Genomic DNA, 22,498 nt, shown 5'->3' with positions numbered 1-22,498 from the left:
CACCATGAATGCAACTTGTGCGGTCTCCTCCATCGGAGAGAGCGTATACTTGGGGAAAAATTAGGACATATGTATGGTTTCGTCCAAAGAATGTTTTTCATACATTTTTGATACTATACCTGAATGTGATAGATTGCTGAGCCAGTCTCAACTGTCACTCCAATCAATAGTTCACGGTGAGCCTGATAACATAGTAGGCGGAATAATTATCACAAGAGATCAACTACTGGTTGCAGTAGGGTCTCTCCTGCAAGAAAAAAAATGTCAGGCGATACGGTCTAAGTACTTTCGAAAAGCAATACATTTAAGATAAGCTCTCGATCGACAGGGAAAAATAAATTCCTGCATGGCAATGTCATCATCGTTTTAACATTGAGTCAATAAGTCATCAAGTATTTTTGATTAGGTCTCTTTCTTCAAGAAAAATAATTTATGCTTTCAACATGAAAACAAATCTTCAAGCTTAACTGTCAAAGAGAGTTAAATTTTAGATTTTAACTAAGCTTAACATTTTGATGTGAACTCAGAATCCCTGCACGTATTTCTTGCGAGAAACTTTGGCAATCTGCCTTACTGGATTTTCGGTGATCACTTTTTCAATTGGTTTCGGCTGTTCAACAGATTTCTCCTCGATCACTGCCTCCTCTTTCACTATTACGTCCTCAGCACCAATAAAACTTCTCTCCTCCACCGGAGGGTTAGAAATTACCGAGTCCAAACTGTTGCTATTGCTCTCAATCATATCCGGACTTCCTGCCTTATCCAACCAGCTTGTAATTCGTGCTGTAATGTCTATTGATTGACTTCTACCGACCTTATCGGATGATTGACTGGCGGTAACATTCGGACGGAAGCCCCAAATCGAGAGCATTGTTGGTGCCAGCAGGTCCTTATATCGATGCAACTGTTCTACCGATTGTTCCCACTTGAAACGTTTGCGGGGGGATTCCAGTTTGAGTTCTGTTTCGCGAGGCCAGGGACTTGGCGATGTTAAGATTTTACGAAATCCTCGTAGATTTCGGAAGTCGGAAATAGTCGGGGTGTGTATTTTGGGATCTTTCAATGCATTCAATTCCAGCATCCAGCTGTGCATGATTTCTGGAATTTGGGAAACATTGCATTCGTCTTTGGAGTAGTAGATTTTCTGGTGGAAGATATCGCCGATTGAAGTCTGTGACAAGAAGTGAAAGCAATTGTCCTTTCCCACAACTGCTAGCCCGCTGAACGATCTTTGTACTCGTTTTTTGAGTATTGATGCCGGATATAGGCATTTTCCTCGAATAGTTGCAAGACGATAGGACTCCTGGATGGTGAATGGTTTGAAAGGCAAGTGTTTTGTAACGAACTGCTTTGGTGGAACTTTGTAGAAGGTACACAGAACAACATCCGCTGGACAGTGGGATGCTAAATAAACGAAAAAATATTTCTTCGAATCATACCGATACGAAAGCATTACCGGTAAGTATTCCAGATTGTGAGTAATGTTAAGTAGTAGTTTGAAATCTGGTCTGGTTTCGTCTTCACTTTCTACTACTTGTAGAACTAGTAGTTTATGCGAAGCTCCGATGAAGATTAAATTTTCTTCAGGACACACCTCCAGGCAAGAGGCTATGCTGCAACCCCAAAGCCAACGATCCAGTTTCGATTCTTGTAAAATATGAAGGTTATCCTTGTCTGACTCTATCAACTTAATTGAAGTCCTATCGAGGCAAATCAAATGCTTTCGTTTGAAACCTTTGAGGCATGTCCAACAATCATCGAACCCATCATTTTTGCCAATTCGCAGTCGTTTAATCTCGCTTTTTTCGTTGATATCCCAAACTTTCAGAACTTTGTCCAAATCTGATGTAGCGATTAGTTGACCTTTTCCATCATCGAGAAAACAGCACGAAATGAAGGGAACCTCAGATTTAAAAGTTTTTCGCTTAATGTCTTCCAGACACATTCGAGAGCTGATATGTTCTATCGAATATTTGGTCCTAATCACAACGTTGGCAGTGCTCGATATATAGTGGCAAACTTGAAAAATATTACCAGCCTCGTCATTAACGTTTAAGCGTACGGAACTTTCTGCGTCCAATTGTAGCTTAGAATCCTGCCAACTATAAGGGACGATTTCTAAGCAACCCGCTGCATCTCCGATCGTATTGACTACCCAACTGACATCGTCCATAATGGCCAGACGACCTCCCGTGTAGTAATAATCATAACCAGCCTCATGCGAAAACCACCGGTCCGGATCGCGTTCCAGCAGTTCGGCGGTCTAAAAGAGGGTTAATGTAATTGTTCCATAATTTAACCTTCTTTAAATTTTCCAACTTACCCTAAACACCACGTTGTGGTACAGATCACAGCCGGCAACCTTTTTCCGGAGTTTGTCAGCATCCCGTTTCTTTTTCCGGTAAGTGCTTCTATGACAGCTTAGGGCTTCCATGTGCGAGTGTTTCAAGAAAATCAGCTGCATCACTGGGTCCCGCTGCAAGTCGCTATGTTGCCGATGGGTCCACAGCGGAGCTGGATACGAAATTTTCCACGACGGCTGTTCGTAGTGTTCGGTAAGGGACTCACGCGCCAGTCCATCCGTTTGAACCGGTAAATGTAGAAACGAGCCGTGATTGAAAAACTGCTGTTTTACAAGCGGTTTCTCGGCGAACGTTGCAATATTCCTCAAACTTGGATGTACATACTGAACCGATTTGCGCTTTGTTGGTGGCTATAAAATAATATTTTTAAATTACCCAACTTGGATAACATAGTTTTGTCCACTTACCTTCCGAATTTTATCGGATTCACGCCTACGCTTACCAGAAGCATTAGGTTCTTGATCCTCAGTTTTCATAACTGAAAATTAAAGTAAGATTCACTGTACGTACATATGTTGATTTCTATTGTTGATGTTTAATTGCCAGGTTGATTTACCACTAAAATGTACATTTTAACTGCTAAAAATGACATCGCCCGCGAAGCGCGAGAGAGAAATTACGTTTTGTTTTGAGCGCCGTTTATTCGTTTTGTTTACACGCACGAGTCACGACCAGGGGTGTCAGGTGTCCTGATTTATCAGGATTTGTCCTGATTTTTGAGAGACCGTCCTGATTTTTCAAAAACGCTTGAATTGTCCTGATTTTTGAAAAATGACCCTTAAAATGTCCTGATTTGTCCTGATTTTTAAAAAATATCCAAATCATAACTAAATTTATTGTTAAATGATGAGAACATCAAACAAATCTTAAATAAAATAGTTTAACCAGTTAAACCAATGAGATTCTTTGATTCAAATTACATTAAATTAAGTTTTTTCGATATTAACTGCAGGCCAGCCAAGGTTATTCTCAGTTCAGTTGCATAATTCGAGGCGTCTTCAGCACCTATATTTCGCCTTTAGTTAGGCAATTTAAGCAGAACTGCATTTTATTTTCAGCAATTTGGGGGTGTCCTGAAAAATCCTGATTTTTTCTTCGCGGTGTCCTGATTTTTGACAAAACGACCTGGCACCTCTGTTCACGACATCCGACCTTGCCCGCTTAACAAAATGAATGCTTGGAATGCTTGAAAGAATGCTTGGATTCCAAGCATTCTTCAAGCATTCCTCCCATTGAATTCAAGCATTAAATGGCCCAACCGATTCTACTTGAAACGGTTTTCCCGGTTCAGAATGACAGCTCTCGTTGACATCTGTCAACGTTTGATTGTATTGGTGTGTTAGAACAATGCTTCTGTGTAAGTGTGTTGAATAAGCGTGATTGCATATGTATTAGTGCGTAGTAGACCAAAACCACATTCGGGGGAAATTTTGCAATTTTATAAAACGTTTATTTTGTTTTCCTATTTAAATTTTATTGAAAACTTTTTTCATAATACTACACTTAAACAATATTCAACTACACTTTTGTTTTTGCCAATGTATTTTGGTCGTTCTTGGACTGAAACTACACGTTACTGCTACAACTGCTCGGCACCAAGACCAGGCTTTTCGACCTTCTCCTTTGCGGTACTGGAATTCAGCCCGACCCAGTGATTTGCTTCAACCATCGGAACACCGACATGGTATGCTGGTAAAATGGAATGATTACACGAAGGGCTGAAAATATGAAAGAATTAAATTTAGCAATCAATCGCATTAGAAAAATATTTGCAACTTACCCAATCCAATCAAATCCAAACTCCCGCCGCGTACAACGCTGTGGGCGAAACAGTTCGGAAGGACTTCTGTCCAATGCCGGAGCAATCGGTGACATCTTTCAGAGATAATGCTCCTCCGGAAAATCATTCCAAGATAAAGGCATTTTTGCCGTTCCTGATTTCTGAAAAAGACCGCCAGCACCTTCAAATCTGCGTTGAGCTGTGACGATGAGAAAAGAACAAATTAAAGCTTTGAATTGAACTTATTTTCAAATATTTTACCATTTTCAGTCCAGCTCCGGCACCTTCGTTATGGAGGCAAAATGACCGTTGAGAAAACCAGGCCTACTTTGGTCACCAACACTAACAACCGAAAGTCGTTAAAATGACCAATCAGTGTTATACAGGCGTAGGATTATCTGGTATGCTCATAATTGAATTTGTGTATGTGCATTCTGTGCAATCAGCTGACTGGGCTGATGCACGTTTAGTGTTAAAATCTTAATTTATGGCATTGAACGCAACCCTACGCGCGAAATTGTTTGCTCAAGACTTTAAAAGGGCCTGGGGGTGCACCCGACTCCATCAGAGACTCGGAACGGATGTGCACTGAAAAAGCCCCCAGGCCCTTTTAAAGTCTTGAGCAAACAATTTCGCGCGTAGGGTTGCGTTCAATGCCATAAATTAAGATTTTAACACTAAACGTGCATCAGCCCAGTCAGCTGATTGCACAGAATGCACATACACAAATTCAATTATGAGCATACCAGATAATCCTACGCCTGTATAACACTGATTGGTCATTTTAACGACTTTCGGTTGTTAGTGTTGGTGACCAAAGTAGGCCTGGTTTTCTCAACGGTCATTTTGCCTCCATAACGAAGGTGCCGGAGCTGGACTGAAAATGGTAAAATATTTGAAAATAAGTTCAATTCAAAGCTTTAATTTGTTCTTTTCTCATCGTCACAGCTCAACGCAGATTTGAAGGTGCTGGCGGTCTTTTTCAGAAATCAGGAACGGCAAAAATGCCTTTATCTTGGAATGATTTTCCGGAGGAGCATTATCTCTGAAAGATGTCACCGATTGCTCCGGCATTGGACAGAAGTCCTTCCGAACTGTTTCGCCCACAGCGTTGTACGCGGCGGGAGTTTGGATTTGATTGGATTGGGTAAGTTGCAAATATTTTTCTAATGCGATTGATTGCTAAATTTAATTCTTTCATATTTTCAGCCCTTCGTGTAATCATTCCATTTTACCAGCATACCATGTCGGTGTTCCGATGGTTGAAGCAAATCACTGGGTCGGGCTGAATTCCAGTACCGCAAAGGAGAAGGTCGAAAAGCCTGGTCTTGGTGCCGAGCAGTTGTAGCAGTAACGTGTAGTTTCAGTCCAAGAACGACCAAAATACATTGGCAAAAACAAAAGTGTAGTTGAATATTGTTTAAGTGTAGTATTATGAAAAAAGTTTTCAATAAAATTTAAATAGGAAAACAAAATAAACGTTTTATAAAATTGCAAAATTTCCCCCGAATGTGGTTTTGGTCTACTACGCACTAATACATATGCAATCACGCTTATTCAACACACTTACACAGAAGCATTGTTCTAACACACCAATACAATCAAACGTTGACAGATGTCAACGAGAGCTGTCATTCTGAACCGGGAAAACCGTTTCAAGTAGAATCGGTTGGGCCATTTAATGCTTGAATTCAATGGGAGGAATGCTTGAAGAATGCTTGGAATCCAAGCATTCTTTCAAGCATTCCAAGCATTCATTTTGTTAAGCGGGAGGTTACGCTTTTCTTTTTGATATCCCAATGGGGTGCGAGTAACCTAAGCGGAGATCGGGTACCCAACCCCGGTGGATGCTTTGGTCGCATGCAGACTGAGAAGGTGGCCGCACGCGTCTGTTCCCCAGGTCAGGGGCGGCGTGCAACAACAACCGAGCGTCTGTTCTCCAGGTCAGGGGCGGCTCAAACAGCGTCTGTCTTGCAGCAAGCGGCTGAATTTATGAAATGCGGCTCCCGCCAGCTAAGTCCAAGATGGCAGCCCCATCGCGGGATAGGGACTTTAGGCTAACAACCTACTGCTCCCGATTCATAACTTGTTACGGAATCCGAAAGAAATGACCGATCTGGAACTTTGGCGACGACTTTTAGCATGAAAACACGGACACGAATTGGAACTTGGAATGTTTTAACCCTTGCCCAACAAGGCAAACTGGAACAACTTGCTAGAGAGGCTAGCCGCCTCAAGCTTGAAATTCTGGGACTGAGCGAAGTCCGTTGGCCTAATACTGGAGAACACAAGACACAATCCGGGCAAGTCCTGCTTTACTCTGGCATACGAGGAGAACATGCTACTCGGGAACGAGGAGTTGGTTTCCTGTTAAGCCCGCAGGCCTACGCGGCCCTCATTAGATGGGAACCGATAAACGAAAGAATAATCGTAGCCAGATTTAGAACACGGGTTAGAAACCTTACAATGGTCCAGTGTTATGCGCCAACTGACGTTGCCGATTTGCAGGAGAAAGAGCAGTTTTACAGTCAACTGAACAGCGTGGTAGAGAGAATTCCGAAGGGTGACATTCAAATCCATTTGGGCGACTTCAACGCAAAGATTGGCTCCGACAATCAAGACCTTGAGCGCATCATGGGGCGCCATGGCCTAGGACAGATGAGCGAAAACGGAGAGCTGTTTGTAGAATTTTGTGGCAACAACAACATGGTGATCGGTGGATCGCTCTTCCCCCATCGACCAGCACATAAGGTCACTTGGGTATCCCGAGATGGCCGAACAGAAAATCAAATTGACCACATCTGCATCAGCCGAAAATGGAGAAGGAGCCTTCTTGATGTCCGCAACAAGCGAAGCGCAGACATTGCATCTGACCATCACCTCGTCCTTGGCGAGATACGACTGAGAGTTGCGCGTGTCCAACGGCGTGAGGAGAAAGTCGGGTGTCGATACGACGTCCGCCGGTTGGAGAATCCAGAGGTGAAAAGGGCATACGTTGAACAGCTAGAATCCCGAGCCTCGGAGCTGCCGACAGACGGAACAGTCGAAGAACAGTGGTGTGGAATCAAGAATGCCTTTATCACGACGAGCCATGGTACTCTCGGTAAAGTTTGTGGAAGAAGAAGTGACTGGATGTCGGATGAAACTTGGAGGATGGTCGATGATCGGAGAAAGGCGAAAGTCGGAATTGAGCAGGCATGTACCGGGTCAGCCAAAGCAGCCGCCCGCTTACGATATGCGGAGCTGGAAAAGGCAGTTAAACGAGCTTGTAGACGAGACAAGAGAGCCTGGACAAACTCCCTAGCCGAAGAGGGGGAAAGAGCCGCCGCCAATGGAGATATCCGATTACTTTATGACATTTCTCGCCGCCTCAGTGGTGCAAGGACTAATGCAAGAATGCCGCTGAAAGACCGAGCAGGTCAGTTATTGACCGATCGAACAGATCAGCTCAAACGATGGACTGAGCACTTCGAACAACTCTTCCGAGTCACGAATAGCGATGGCCAACAGAACCCGCAGCTTGAAGCGCCAACAGTAAGTCGCATAAATGGCGTCAACTCGGAAGCGCCTTCGCTGGCTGAAATAGAAGCGGCAATCAAAAACATGAAATCCAACAAAGCACCTGGGATCGATTGCATCCCTGCTGAAATGCTGAAAGCCGACCCTGCCCTGTCAGCACAAATGTTGCACCGTCTTTTCGCTGACATCTGGGATACTGCAACATTCCCGGCCGACTGGATGCAGGGTATCCTTGTAAAGGTCCCGAAGAAAGGAGACCTGACAGAGTGCGGTAACTGGCGAGGCATAACGTTGATCTGTACAACCCTCAAAGTACTCTGCAAAGTGATCCTGAACAGGATCCAGGAGAAAATCGACGCTACACTCCGACGGCAACAAGCTGGATTCCGATCCGGACGATCATGTGTGGACCACATCACAACGCTACGAATCATACTGGAACAAATCAACGAATTCCAGGACTCTCTTCTGCTGGTGTTCGTTGATTTCGAAAAAGCATTCGACCGACTTAATCATGAAAACATCTGGGCGGCTCTAAGGCGACGAGGGGTCCCAGAGAAACTAGTCCATCTCATCGAAGCACAATACGAGGCATTTTCGTGCAAGGTCTTGCACGATGGTGTCTTGTCCGAACCAATCCCGGTAACTGCTGGAGTGAGACAAGGATGTATCTTATCACCGCTACTTTTCCTCATCGTAATGGATGAGATTCTGACTGGATCGATCGACTGTGCACCGAACCGAGGATTGCCGTGGAATCCTTTAACAATGGAGCAACTGAACGACCTTGACCTGGCTGACGATATTGTTTTGCTCGCCCAAACACAACCGGACATGCAGAGCAAACTCGACGACCTCACCGAAAGTTCCAAGGCAGCAGGTCTCAAAGTCAATGTCGGAAAGACCAAGTCAATGGAGATCAACACAGGAAATCCCTCCAGTTTCATGGTAGCTGGGCAACAAGTTGAGAAAGTGGAGTGCTTCCAGTATCTTGGTAGTCAGATAACGCCTGATGGTGGTACCAGGAAAGACATCGAAACCCGGATCAGAAAGGCCCGATTTGCGTTTGCGAGTCTCCGAAACATCTGGCGGTCACGCCAGATCTCTCTACGAACAAAAATCCGAATCTTCAACTCAAACGTCAAATCCGTATTGCTGTACGGGTGCGAAACTTGGTGCACATATGCGGTGACGACGCGAAAACTGCAAGTATTTGTAAACCGCTGTCTGCGGAACATCATCCGCGCTTGGTGGCCTGGCAACTGGATCTCGAATGAGGAACTACATCGCCGGTGTCATCAAAGGGCGCTAGAAATCGAGATTCGGGAACGTAAGTGGAGATGGATTGGGCACACGCTGCGAAAAGATGAAAACGAGATTTGCAGAGAGGCGCTTGACTGGAATCCAGAAGGTCATCGAAGAAGAGGCAGGCCCAGAAACTCGTGGCGGCGAAGCCTAGCCGCTGAAATCCGAACTGTCGACGAGAATCTTGACTGGGACCAGGTGAAGTCGCTGGCTCCGGATCGTCAACAGTGGAGGTCTTTTACCACGGCCCTATGCACCGGAGGATCGGCGCGGGATCATTAAGTAAAGTAAGTAAGTAATGGGATGTGCTTATTTTCAGTGTTAAATACACGAATTTATAACTGATTTTTGGTCTATGGTGTTTCTGATTTGAAGCTGGTTCTTGAAAAATGTTTCTGGATTGTACAGACTAATTTTAATAAATTTTAAAAATATGGATTTTCATTTTATATTAAATTTATGTGAGCATGGATTTTTTATTTAAAGTTCATCCGACAGAGATACGAGTCAATATTCGTAGTTGTATAAACGAAGGCGATATACAGTGGGTCAAAAAATTGTGCGTACAGCACCGAATAGTTTATGCGAAGTTCCGATGAAGATTAAGGCTATGCCGCAACCCCAAAAAAATTACTGACTTGAATTTACGAATAAATCAGCATTAAAAACTCAGAAAAAATTATCCGAAAATATGTACTTGGCAATTTTTTCTGGAAATGATTCTGTTTTAAATCCTTCTGATTGATATAAGACCAAAAAGGGAGATTTGAGGTGAAGTTATGTTTAACAGATACAACAATTTTTAAACGACATGTCTTTCTAAATAACCTGTATCACATTCAACATTCACTTTCCACGTGTTGGTTCAAATAACACCAAGTGTTTCTAAAGCGTGTTTTGACTTAATTCACATGTGTATGCTTGAATAACCCTAAATATTATAAGCATGATACGATATATTTTTAATTTTTTTTTTGTGGCATATTATTTCTTTCCATTTGTGCCAAATGGAACAAAACAGCAATGGTTGAAGCTCAAAAAATTTTAACAAAATTAGTTTTTGGGTTATTGAGCTTTGTTTGAAAAATTTCACAAAATGTGACTTGAAGATCTTTTTTCATCATTTTAAAATGTTCCTAACATGGAAATATTATAACAAAAATATTTATTCTAATACATCAATCTTTCGAGTGTGAAATGAACTTCAAAATACAAGATTTTCAAGGCGATGGAAAACTCCCAACTTTTTTCAGAAAATGTTTTCTAAAATGTTGATTTTGGGTACAATTGATCCCTAATATATGGGTACAAATGATCCTGGTATGTTCTTCTTCTCAATGGATCGTGGTCATTGTTGATTACGAGATTACTAATATTTATCCAATAGCTAATATTCATCCATCAATTATCTGAAGAAAAGAGCTAAAATCTAGATTTTGTTTTGATTAAGTCGTATGAGCCACTTGACATGTTTTGAGAAAATCGATGTGAAAGTTCTGAATCCTTTTTCAATTCTCATTTTATGAATACTGATCTAATTTGTCTAAAAATGTGCAAGGCAACGTAAAATTGGACGCAAAACACGCTATTGTATTCGGAAATGGCAAAAATTAGGTTCCTATGAATAAAGGTGTACTTACGACTTAATGCATTTTCATTTGACGCAAACGTCCTTATGGTCAATCGATATCGATGAGTCCAAAAACTGATTTGATTAACTCAAATCCTTAGTAATTCATTCGGAGTTGATTGTAGAAAAGCTTCAGACAATCATCCGGTCCATCCTATCCACGAGAATTACCTTCCAAGGAAACCTAGAATTATTGGTTGTTGGGAGTGACCATTTTCAATCCACCTGGACATTTATATCAACAACCTAAGGCGCCGCTGGCCGTTCGAGGAGTGCGAAAAATCATCCATCGCTTTCAACTATTTTGGCTGTCTCTGCAACGACAAAAATAATACTAGCTATTCACACATGGAAAAGTGAAGCTTATTGTACTCACCTGACACCAATTTTCAGCGTTCAATCATGCTAGGATCGCTAAAATCGCAAAACACCACTTCTTTAGAGAGTTTCCTGTCCTTTTATCTTAAATTTTCTATTCTAAAAGAAGCACTTTTCCTGACGATGCACACGCTAGAAATGATTAAACCATTTACGATTCAAAAATAACCATTTTCGACCTTTTCCCGGGAAATGTCATTTTATGAGTTCTCCATGAGAAGTCATAAAATGACTTCTAGGGGAGAAGTTCGAATATGGTTATTTTTCAACCGAATGGGATTCTAGCGGAGAAGTTGAAAAAAGGTTATTTTTCAACCGTATTTTACAGGGCAGTTTTTAGCGACCTGCATATTTTAAAATTATCTACATAATTAGGAAAAATACGGTATTTCGTGTTCGTTTCTTCATTTCTTGTTAATGCATTTTATTGTCCATTTTAATAAAAAGAAATTTTTACCGAAGTAAATAAAAAAAATATGAATTTTCAAGCGGGAACAGAAAACTTCAGGCTATGAAACAACAGCAACAATAGCCTTAACACCCGCGGTAGCAGCAGTTCCCCCGTGACGGAAGCGGTGACCTCGTGTACCTTGGTGAGTGAGCCGTAGCTGAGTGATGACTGAGCTCTAGCGGAAAGGCTGTTCTAACCTGCTGTTATTTGAGTAGGTTCATCTACGACCGGCAGGTGATGTGTTTCCAAAAGTGATGGCCCGTTTAGGCTCCTTCTGGATTGTAAAAAAAGTTCGTAAGAGAAACACTTTTCTTCCACCTGCTGCTGCCGGAGGAAGGGTCGAAGAATCTGTGCTGTTGGATTGCCCTAACGGAAGCGGCTTAGTAGGAGCGTTTTGATTGTGTCATTTAATCTTCCAGTAGACAATTATAGTTTGTTGAGGTTGGAATCATCTGGCGCTACTGACATGTTCTGAAAAACCGAAAAATCTTTGAGTAACCAACCTTGGTAATCCTATACGGAAAGGCCTTTGCATCACCTTTGCAAAAATAATGGGAATATATAGTTAGCATCGGAAGTATCTTCCAGTCCTCGATTTCGTCTGCTGCTGCTATGGCCAGGTAACGTTAGTGAGTCCTCGCAATCTGATTGTTCCGATGCAATTAGTCCACCTGAAGCGATGTCCATTGGACCTGAAGCGATGTCCAATCGGTGCCCTGAAATTTTTTTCATTTGTTGATTATATTGTTATGACGAAAATTTACAGCAAATCACTTACTTTTCATGATCTCCTAAACTCGAAAACTTGATTGAGTTACGAGGGAAAAAAGATTTTTTTAAATGCGGTCGGCTGCAATGTTGGTCCTCTTCAAAATGGCGATGAAAAAACGTCAAATTATTCAACCATTTTCTGGTTTATACTCGAGAAGTTCCAAAATGGTTGAAATTTATTATGGAAAAATTCATAAAAAATAACCATATTGGTAGTTTTGAGGCAAATGTCATAAAATGGTTATTTATGAACCAAATATGGTTAGATAAAGACGAGCGTGCATAACGTCGTAAAACCACCACGCCGAACTGTTTATTTTGCGTCGTTTTGCAGCACGGAAATGCACGGTAGAGCTAAATGACGCAAAAACCAAATTACACTCGAATATGCAAAAGTCATCAAAGGTCCTAAGGGCATCCGCAGCAATACGAGAGTATACGCGGCCCGGTTTTGCTCATTTCAGCGGACAGGTTTTGGTATACACATCCTTTCGCGCACCAGGCGCTAGCATATATTTATTTTAAAATTTAGCATTGCACTGAGAAATCTGTTGCCATAAAAATCTTGTTCAAAAATTTAAACGGGCCGATTGAATTTTATGAGCCGTGAACGTGAGTTTGTTTTGCTGAAATTCGATTTTTGGTGGATCGAAGGTGGTTTGCTGCTATAGCGGACATATCTTCTTAGTCGACATCCTGGGGGAACTTGCCGTTTAGCACCAGCAGGTCCAAGCAGTTTCGAGCAATCAGCAACCGGGCCCGGTGGCGGATTCAACCGGAACTTCCGAGCAGCAGCAGCAGCCAGAATCAAAGTCAGCGGAACCTGCGTGAAATATGCTAGCATGCTGTGGAGATTCACCACTAAGCAGGAGATTTTCCGCCGCTGGTCACAGGCTCCGGCTTCAGTGGGTCGGAACCGTCCCCCGTGGTGCAGCGAGATGGAGGACTATTTTGACCCAACCTTGCCACGGTTCAAGCCTATATGCGGCTATCTGAAAACATCATTGATTTGATAGACCTCATCAGGATACGATCCATTCGCCGTTTGGATGTGCAGTTGAACTCTATCTTCACCGAGGGAGTCATCTTCGTGCCGGCCCTGATCTACCAGGTAATAATTCTACATCCCATTGGAGAAGGGTAATAATAGAACCCATAATAGAAGCAGATTTCAAGATAATCTAAAAAGTTCTCTGCAATCACAGGTTGTACCATAGCTTCTGCATTGGTAAATATCTGCTGATGGCACTGCGGTTCAACAAGTACCTTCGGCTGATGAATTTCTCGTCCAACAAGCTTAAAAACGCACAAGATCCGCTGCTGATTCAATGGATTCGGTGAAACAAAACGGTGTAGCGGTTCGATCTCCGGAACACGTACACCTCGGCGGACGTTTGGGCCACCATCAACGAGCTGGTCATGCAGAATCGGGATCCACAGAGTGTGAGGAATAGGTGTTTGATTGGTCAGGTTTTATATCTTATTTAAATTTAGAACTGTACTGTATATAAGGTCTATACTGGCAACACTGGGCAGCGTGCCAATGTTTTATTTTGAATACCTAAACAAATTAAAAATTATCTAAGTAAAACTCATTTTGCTCGGCATTATTCGATTTCTGTGTTCTTCTAAAGTCCTGAGGAACCCGCGCGTGTCAAAATTTCTGCGTTCCGGCCAATATTGGAGCTTATTTTCGAATTTGACTCCATCGACACTAAAAGCCGCCATTTTTGCAAAATTTAAAATGGGAGGTGCTGCTGAGAATAGTAACTCTGGAATCAATAAAGCATTTCCCGACTTGTCAACCGAACAGCTGATTTCTCATGTTTACAATTTTCGGCACCTGGTGGTAGGGTAAAAATAACAACAACACTACGCATGTTCAATGGCGGGATACTAACGAAACCAAATTGGCGGTGTAATAGTTACCCGCATAGTAAAAAACTGTATCACAAACAGTCCATACGATACATCTACGGACTCAGAAAAGGTGATTATCTCAGTAAACGTAGCTATAATACTGAACTTTACTTCGACAACGATAAGAACGAAACATGAACGTTCATGTATAAAAGTGACGGTATCTGAAAAGGTGAATGAATAATACGAACAATTTATTTCAAATTTATCAGAATCGTAAAATTGATCTCAAACCGTTATCCTTAGCGTTCATGCCTTCTGCCTTACTCACGTCAAAAAACTATAAATATATTTAATGATTTGATTTTTTCTCAATCAGGTATAATTTTACATAAATTCGGGTATCCTTAATCAAGAGTGTAGATTATCTCGCAGCGAAAAAAAGAAAAAAAAATCATAGCGAAGGCTACCGCTACGGGTAATATTGCGAAAATTGTTTGTTTCTCCGATGTTTCTCCAATTGGTTTCCCTTTTTACAGGTCTAGCACGAGATCTCTACCGGAGATATCCGTTCCCCTGCCCGTAGGACTTCCAGGATTGTGACAACGACGATATTTAGCCGGGCAGGAAAAAATTGAATCCGTCAACAGCAGCAAGCAGCACTGCGTAAATGTGGAATATAACGCAACAACCGTTTACAGGACCCCCGGTCAGGATAAGGAAAAGAATTCGTTCGATGTGCTTGTCCGTCTTACCGGATGGCAGTGTTAATCGATTCCAAAGAGGAGGATGGAGAAGAAATAAGTCATCATCTGCCGGAAACTAAAAACACTGTGAGTCCCTGCCCCGCATTTTTGCTTATTTAGAAAAGTAATAAGTAATATCTACTGTTTTTTTATTGCAGGGAACCATTCGCAGGATCAGTAAGGCCCATTATACTGTTATTCCACGGTGTTTCCTGGCAGGATCAGGCAATTACGGTGGTGGCCTACACTGGATAAACGTAGTGAAAATTATTACAAAACCAATGATGTTTTTCTTATCGAGAGTGGATCGAATTTGTGATGTAAAATATGTGTAATTGCAATTTTAATGAAAATAAATTATAATGGGGTGGTAAAATAATGGCTTATGACAAACATTATTTATTGGAATTCTTAAACTCTAAAAACATTTGTATATGTGTGCGTGATTTATTCACACACGGTTCCGAATACCGTTTTTGTAACGTTGGAAGAACGATTTGTGAAATCTTTTCATAACTTTTACTATAAATGTTTAGATACAAGAGAACTTTAAGGAAAACTATAGCAATAACAGTTCAATGCAGAAAAAACGTTTCTGGTCGCGGCTTGTTTACATTATCTCAACTGTTTGTAGAACAGTTTCTCCATATAAGTGTTTGAACGGTTTTTAACAATTACATAACCTAACGACATATTAAAAAGACTGTGAATTCGGAATTCACACTTCAACCAATGTTTTCCACAGTTTGAATAATCGTTTGCTAAAAGTTTTTTTACGCTTAATCCAATCGTCGTTTGACTATTTCACAAATCGTATGGTTACAATTCTTATTTATGCGGGTATGCATAACCATGGTTATTCGAAGTTCTTAATTTTTTAAACTACCTCAAATTAAATAACTGTAGACATGAAATACTTTGAAGGTAATGTTGATGTTATGTAATGTCAATTTGAAAAAATAATTTCTTTTGAAGAAATAATTGAACAGTGCAAATCTCTCAAGTTCAAAATGGCGACCAGTAGGTGTTTACTTTTTTCAAAACAAAAACAAAAAGCTACCCTACCATCATCTGTCTCAGGAAATACTTTATTCGAAAGGCGGAAAAGGGGCCCAGAAACCACTCAGGAAGTCGACCGATAATAATCCGGGAAGTGCAGGATCATTAAACATTGCCGAGCAACTGAAAGCTATTTCTAGTAAACTAGAAAAACTGGACGAGTTGGAAAGTCTCAACAAAGAGCTTCTAAAGACTGTACTAAAGCTCTCCCAGCGCGTGGACACAATTTCAGCGGAAAATCGTCTTCTGAAACAGGAAGAACAAGATCTTCGGCAGGATAAGCTCAAGGAGGAGATTATCATCAAAGGGATAAAACTGCAATATCCAAAGTAACATTTGGACGTTTGCCATAAGATAACCGAGCTCATTGGCCTCAACACACAGCAGCTGGTTAAGGACGTGCGGCCGATTGTTTTGAAATCCGAGAAGACAGACGCAATTGTGGTCAAATTCCACCACTTGGACGGGAAGCTGCAATTTTGGTTTAATAGATTGGACCTGAGTCGGGATTATATTCGTATATTTTCCCGTCTCATGTCCAATCATTGTTCCTTAGACGCGGTACTCTATCGTTTTGATATTGCTGGCAGCAATTTGTGTAGTTGCGGCCAAGGTTACCACGACATCGAGCATATTGTTTGGTCGTGCGAGGTCCATCTTGTCGCTAGAACGAATTTCATAGACTCCCTTCGGGCCCGAGGAAAACCACCCTATGTTCCAGTGAGAGATGTGCTGGCAGTGATAGACTTGGACTACATGTTCGAAATATATCTTTTCCTTAAAGCTATTGATCTTCGTCTATAATTCTTTTTATTTTCATATTTCCCTATCTATTTTCTTTTCTTTAAAAAAAAGTGAACTAGAAGTAAGCAAACTATTGTAAAAAAAAAACAAAAAGAGTTTGGCTCCTTAAAGCCTAAAGGTATGAGCCGTTTCAAATAAAGAATTAACAAAAAAAAAAAAAAGCTGCAATTTGTGAAGAAAGTGAGGAGCCTCGGCAAACCATTATCACCTCGACAACTGGACGTTTCATCGGACAACAAGTCGGTCATAGTTCAGGACAATTTGACCAAGCATAAACTGAAGCTCCACAACCGAACAAGGGACCTTGTTAAACTGGGACTTCAAAAACCTTGGATATATCAAGGTTCGACGTGGATTTTTCATCCGGAAACCAAGCAGCGACACAGAATAAGGGACGAACCTGACATTGAAGAAATTGAATTCCTTCTAGTGACTCAAAAAACAACAGAAAACGACGGTCAAGCCAGCTTAGACAAAGGAGTGTAGTAAGTCTTTTTTATATTATATTATTTTTTTCTTTAGATTTAGGATATGTCAAGTTTTGAGCAGTTCTTTAAATCATTTCATGATGTAGATTTTTCTTTGCTTTTGAATAATAATAAGTATTTTAGAAGTGTTGATGATTATCTTCATAATATTCATAAGAACAACTTTTTATCGATACTTCAAATTAATGCACGAAACATATCTAACATTGATCGTTTTGATAACCTTAAATTAGATATTGACAAACTTTTAAAAAAACCAGACGTTATCATTATAAGTGAAACATGGTTAAAAAGTAACCTCACACAACTTTACCAAATTGACGGTTATTGCAGTATTTTTTCTTGTAGAAGTAGAGGTGTTGGTGGGGGTCTTGCGGTTTATGTTTCTAAATGCATTAATTTCGATGTAATTGATTGCAATGAGTACGTTTGTGATATTTCTAGTTTTCATTTTATCCAAGTTAAAATCAATTTGAACAGTAATTTACCATTGAAAATATCTTCTTACTATAGACCACCTAACGATTATACTTTCAATAAGTTCCTACTACATTTAGAAAACAATTTAGATTATTCAAAAAATATTCCTCATATTCTTCTGGGTGACATCAACATTGACATGTTTACTCCGTCTGATAAAGTGAATGATTACACTAGTTTACAGCATTTTTGAACTCAGTAAACTGAAGGTCATTTCCAATGTAAAATCGGGCGCTGAATCCGAAAATGAAATTCAAAAAAACCTCAGTAGAACCGTTTTTGAGTTATGCTCCAAATATGAAATTTCGGAAAAATTAAAAAAGTTCTTGTACTTAGATTAAAATATCTCGGACGGCATAACAGTAATTTGAAATCTCTTTTTTGCATATTAAAGGTGAATAAATTTTCTATCGATCATCTGAACAATGTTTTTGCGTTTGACGAACAGTATTGTTGATATTAGTGACTTTATGAGGAAAAAAATTATAAAAAACGTATTTTTTTAGAGAAAATTTTGTTTCAACGAAAGTTTTTGACTCGATGGTACCATTTAAAAAATCTGATTTTCTTTTGCGCTTAAATGTCAATTTAAAACAAAGATTTCAAGTGGTTATTTATTTAAATCGGTTGAAAATTGAAGAAGTTATGGCTTCTTCACCATAACAGTATTTTTTGTAGTTTTTCATAACTTAACGAACCGCAGCACACTTATCACAGTATAGGAAGAATGAAACATGATAAATCTCACTCGCACCAAGTCAAAATTATTTATTAGCTTACCAGAAGGTCTCATGCCAAGTTTCAGGAAGATCTGACAATAGGGAGGGGTTGCTTGAGTCTCAAACGTGAATAAAATTTTGAGGTATTTTGCCCGGAAGGAACGAAAAATACAGGTTTTTCATCCATAACTTTTTTCATCCCTAGCTGATTGTTTTTTATGGTTGATTTTCTTAAAGCCTAAGTTGAGACAAATATTTCACCCGAAGACTGTAACTCGATTGGATTTGAAACAGAAAAGTTATTGCGGTTCAAAGATTGTATTTTGGTCGAAAATTGTCGTATAAAACGCAATGCGTAAAAAGTACTCATTGCGTGTTGGGCAAAATTTGCGGCCTTTGAACCGCAATAACTTTTCTGTTTCAAATCCAATCGAGTTACAGTCTTCGGGTGAAATATTTGTCTCAACTTAGGCTTTATGAAAATCAACCATAAAAAACAATCAGCTAGGGATGAAAAAAGTTATGGATGAAAAACCAGTATTTTTCGTTCCTCCGGGCAAAATACCTCAAAATTTTATTCACGTTTGAGACTCAAGCAACCCCTCCCTATGGTCAGATCTTCCTGAAACTTGGCATGAGACCTTCTGGTAAGCTAATAAATAATTTTGACTTAGTGCGAGTGAGATTTATCATGTTTCATTCTTCCTATACTATGATAAGTGTACTGCGATTCGTTAAACTATTTAAAACTGCAAAAAATACAGTTATGGTAAAGTAGCCATAACTTCTTCAAATTTCAACCTATTTAAATAAATAACCTCTTGAAATCTTTGTTTTAAATTGACATTTAAGCGCAAAAGAAAATCAGATTTTTTAAATGGTACCATCGAGTCAAAAACTTTCGTTGAAACAAAATTTTCTCTAAAAAAAATCGTTTTTTAAAATTTTCTTCCTCATAAAGTCACTAATATCAACAATACTGTTCGTCAAACGCAAAAACATTGTTCAGATGATCGATAGAAAATTTATTCACCTTTAATATGCAAAAAAGAGATTTCAAATTACTGTTATGCCGTCCGAGATATTTTAATCTAAGTACAAGAACTTTTTTAATTTTTCCGAAATTTCGTATTTGGAGCATAACTCAAAAACGGTTCTACTGAGATTTTTTTGAATTTCATTTTCGGATTCAGCGCCCGATTTTACATTAAAAATGTTGGTCAGTTAATCAAGTTCACGATTTTTTTAAAATTTTGTAAACTAGTGTTATTATAATATTTTAGTAAGTTATGGATTTCTTATATCCAATATACACGAAACTCGGCCTGCAAGTCAAGCACTTCTTGACCATGTGTGTTTTAACCTTTTTGAAAAATTTCCCATTTTGAACGACACTATATTTAATTCTAATAGTGATCATAATTACGTCTACACTCATTTTCCATATGCACCTCACAGGCAGCACAAGGAAAGACTCAAGTACAGAACCGATTTCCAAAGAATGAATCAACTACTTACAATGCGATTTTCACCAGCTTATATGTGTACTTTTGAAGATCCGAATCAATTTTATGATTACTTTTCATCTACAGTTTCAAATAGCTCTTCAGTAAGTCAGTCAGTCTTCAGTAGCTCTTCAGTAAATGAACTTCATTTATTAGATTCTAACTCAACAGTTACTTGTAAACAATCAATTTGCAATGAGTTCAATAAATATTTCTCTTCCATTGGACAAGTCATGGCTTCCAAACATGCATCTAATAGCACCGATTCAATAAATAAATACAATACACTAAATCACAACAATAATACATTGTTTCTTGTACCTACAGATGAATTGGAAATAGCTTGTCTTATAAAATCGTTTTCTAATAACACGAGTGCTGGCCCAGATAATTTTAGCGTTTATCTTCTTAAAGCTGTTATTGATGTTATCTGTCCAGTTCTTAAAGATATTTTTAATCTTTGTATGCAAAATGGTATATATCCTAAAACATTAAAAATTGCTAAGGTTACACCAGTTTTTAAATCAAGCGATCCGTCACTTTGCAGTAATTATAGACCGATTTCAGTCCTATCAATAATAAATAAAATTTTTGAAAAAATACTTTCAGCACGATTGACTTCCTTCCTAAATAATAATTCTTTCTTTTATTCCATGCAATATGGCTTTAGAGAGAAATCATCTACTACTAACGCTGTAATAGAATTGACAAACAGTATACAATTAAGCCTAGATAAAAAAGAACATGTATTAGGACTTTTTTCTGGATCTATCAAAAGCATTTGATACCGTAGATAGAGATATTCTTTTAGAGAAGTTGTTTTTTGCTGGCATTCGTGGTACACCTCTTAGCTTATTTAAAAGTTATTTGACTGATAGATATCAATACGTCAAGTTAAACAACTATCAAAGTTCTACTCTACCTATAAACATTGGTGTTCCACAAGGCTCAGTCTTGGGACCATTATTTTTTATTATTTACTTGAATGACATGGCTCTCTTGCCCCTGAAAGGAGTACTGCGACTTTTTGCTGATGATTCATCCACATTTTACCACAGCGATAGTCATTCAACCAACGATATCAATTTATGCAGTGACCTTATTTTATTGAGTGATTATTTCCGAATCAATAAATTAACTCTAAACTTGGATAAATCAAATATTTTAAATTTTAAATCTAGCCATCGTTCATTATCAAAGCTCTTACCGGTTACTAAATTAACATTTCCTAGTATTAAAGTTGTCTCTGAATGTAAATATCTTGGAATTATTCTTGACGAGCAATTGAATTGGAATCTACATATTAGTCACCTTTTAAAAAAGTTAAATAAAATAAATGGAATTGTTTGCAAAATAAGAAGAAGAGTGCCACTGAATGTATTACTTATAATTTATCATTCACTTTTTCATTCAATGTTGACTTACTTAGTTTCGACATGGGGTACCGCAAGCAATAACCTAATTAACAGAGTTCAGATCACACAAAACAGAATACTACGCATAATTTACCATCTTCCTCCCCGCAGCCATACAATAGATCTTTACAATAATGTCAATAATATAATTCCTGTAAGAGGCTTATACATAATTCAAATCTGTAGCTTTATTTTCCAATGTCTTAATCAAACTACTCACTGCAATATTACATTTAGTCGCACTAATCACCATTATCTCACACGAAACAGAAACATGCTTGATCGACCCACCATTATTTCTACCATAGGTGAACGTTCTCTTGCTTTTCGTGGAGTTAAATTTTTCAATCACCTTGAGGATAAATGTGGAACTTTTAATGATAACGTACACCTTAAAAAACAGATAAGAGTATGTATTTTGCAAACTAGCTACTTGTCAACACTTCTGAAATCTTATGATATCTTTTCATTGTAATTTCGATATTGTTCAAGATCATAAATGAGAGAAAACCCAAATGTATTAGAGAAAATTTGTTTTTGTAATTGAAATTTTGTTAGAATGTAGTGAAATTAGTTTAGGTATAGATATATAGGATTTAGGCACTCCTCAAGCGGCTTGACCAATGGAGTGTTAAAAAAACCATGTAAATAGTACACTTATAAATAAATAAACCATTAATTCAATTCAATTCAATTCAATTCAATTTATTTCATTTATAAAAATGTATGTAGGCAATCATTATGGTGGTGAAGTAAAATTATAATCCATGGGCTGGGAGTGAGATTCCTCGAAATAACTCTGCCTTAAAATCGCTTGCATTAAATTCTCATTTCAGAGGCAGAATATTAAAAACTGTTCAACCATAAACTATCTATTATATCACAAAAACATTTGGGAACCACTAGCTAGTTTATTCTAGCACAAATTCATCCCTTTCCGCTTTTCACCTTCCTGATTCGGAACGCATAAAAATTCGTCAGATGCCTCAAATGTATTCTAGTGGCAAATAATAGGTGTAAATTAAAAATAAAACTTTTGCGGGGATGTAGATACCGATATTGATATGTTTTCCATTTTTAAAAGACACACTGTACATAGGGGGACATTATTAGGCAGCTATGTTTTCTTCTATGAATGCTGCAGGTGTCCTGAAATGAAATAAAGAATTTTTGAACATCAAAATAGAAAAATGATAATAAATATTAAACCAAAATAGAAAAAAAG

The 22,498-nt window shown here is 39.0% G+C and overlaps 1 protein-coding gene and 2 long non-coding RNA genes across 4 annotated transcripts; 2 read left to right on the top strand and 1 right to left on the bottom strand.

The window, feature by feature from the left end:
* Positions 1-413: 413 nt before the first annotated feature.
* Positions 414-11,047, bottom strand: LOC129757522 (uncharacterized). 2 transcript variants are annotated; one of them, XM_055754791.1, is made up of 5 exons: positions 10,974-11,047; positions 10,608-10,911; positions 2,771-2,841; positions 2,324-2,713; positions 414-2,263 (listed from the first exon to the last, which is right to left on the bottom strand). In XM_055754791.1, the coding sequence occupies exons 3-5, from the start codon at positions 2,837-2,839 to the stop codon at positions 524-526; spliced, it is 2,199 nt and encodes a 732-aa protein (XP_055610766.1). In that variant the 5' UTR covers positions 2,840-2,841; positions 10,608-10,911; positions 10,974-11,047; the 3' UTR covers positions 414-523. The 2 variants fall into 2 exon arrangements, with proteins under 2 accessions (XP_055610766.1, XP_055610765.1); XM_055754790.1 differs by lacking the exons at positions 10,608-10,911; positions 10,974-11,047 and having other exon boundaries at positions 2,771-3,052.
* LOC129757523 (uncharacterized) lies at positions 4,765-5,612 on the top strand. The gene is made up of 3 exons (XR_008739727.1): positions 4,765-5,029; positions 5,092-5,290; positions 5,353-5,612. It is a non-coding gene; the product is annotated as an uncharacterized LOC129757523 (long non-coding RNA).
* A 3,077-nt stretch (positions 11,048-14,124) lies between the features above and the next one.
* LOC129757954 (uncharacterized) lies at positions 14,125-15,638 on the top strand. Its single transcript, XR_008739862.1, has 4 exons — positions 14,125-14,187; positions 14,437-14,535; positions 14,597-14,890; positions 14,962-15,638. It is a non-coding gene; the product is annotated as an uncharacterized LOC129757954 (long non-coding RNA).
* Positions 15,639-22,498: the final 6,860 nt, after the last annotated feature.

Source organism: Uranotaenia lowii, chromosome 3, assembly GCF_029784155.1.
Source record: "Uranotaenia lowii strain MFRU-FL chromosome 3, ASM2978415v1, whole genome shotgun sequence".
Classification (NCBI taxonomy): Eukaryota; Metazoa; Arthropoda; class Insecta; order Diptera; family Culicidae; genus Uranotaenia; species Uranotaenia lowii.
The sequence above is the reverse complement of the archived record's forward strand: the minus strand, read 5'-3'. Positions and strand labels throughout refer to the sequence as shown.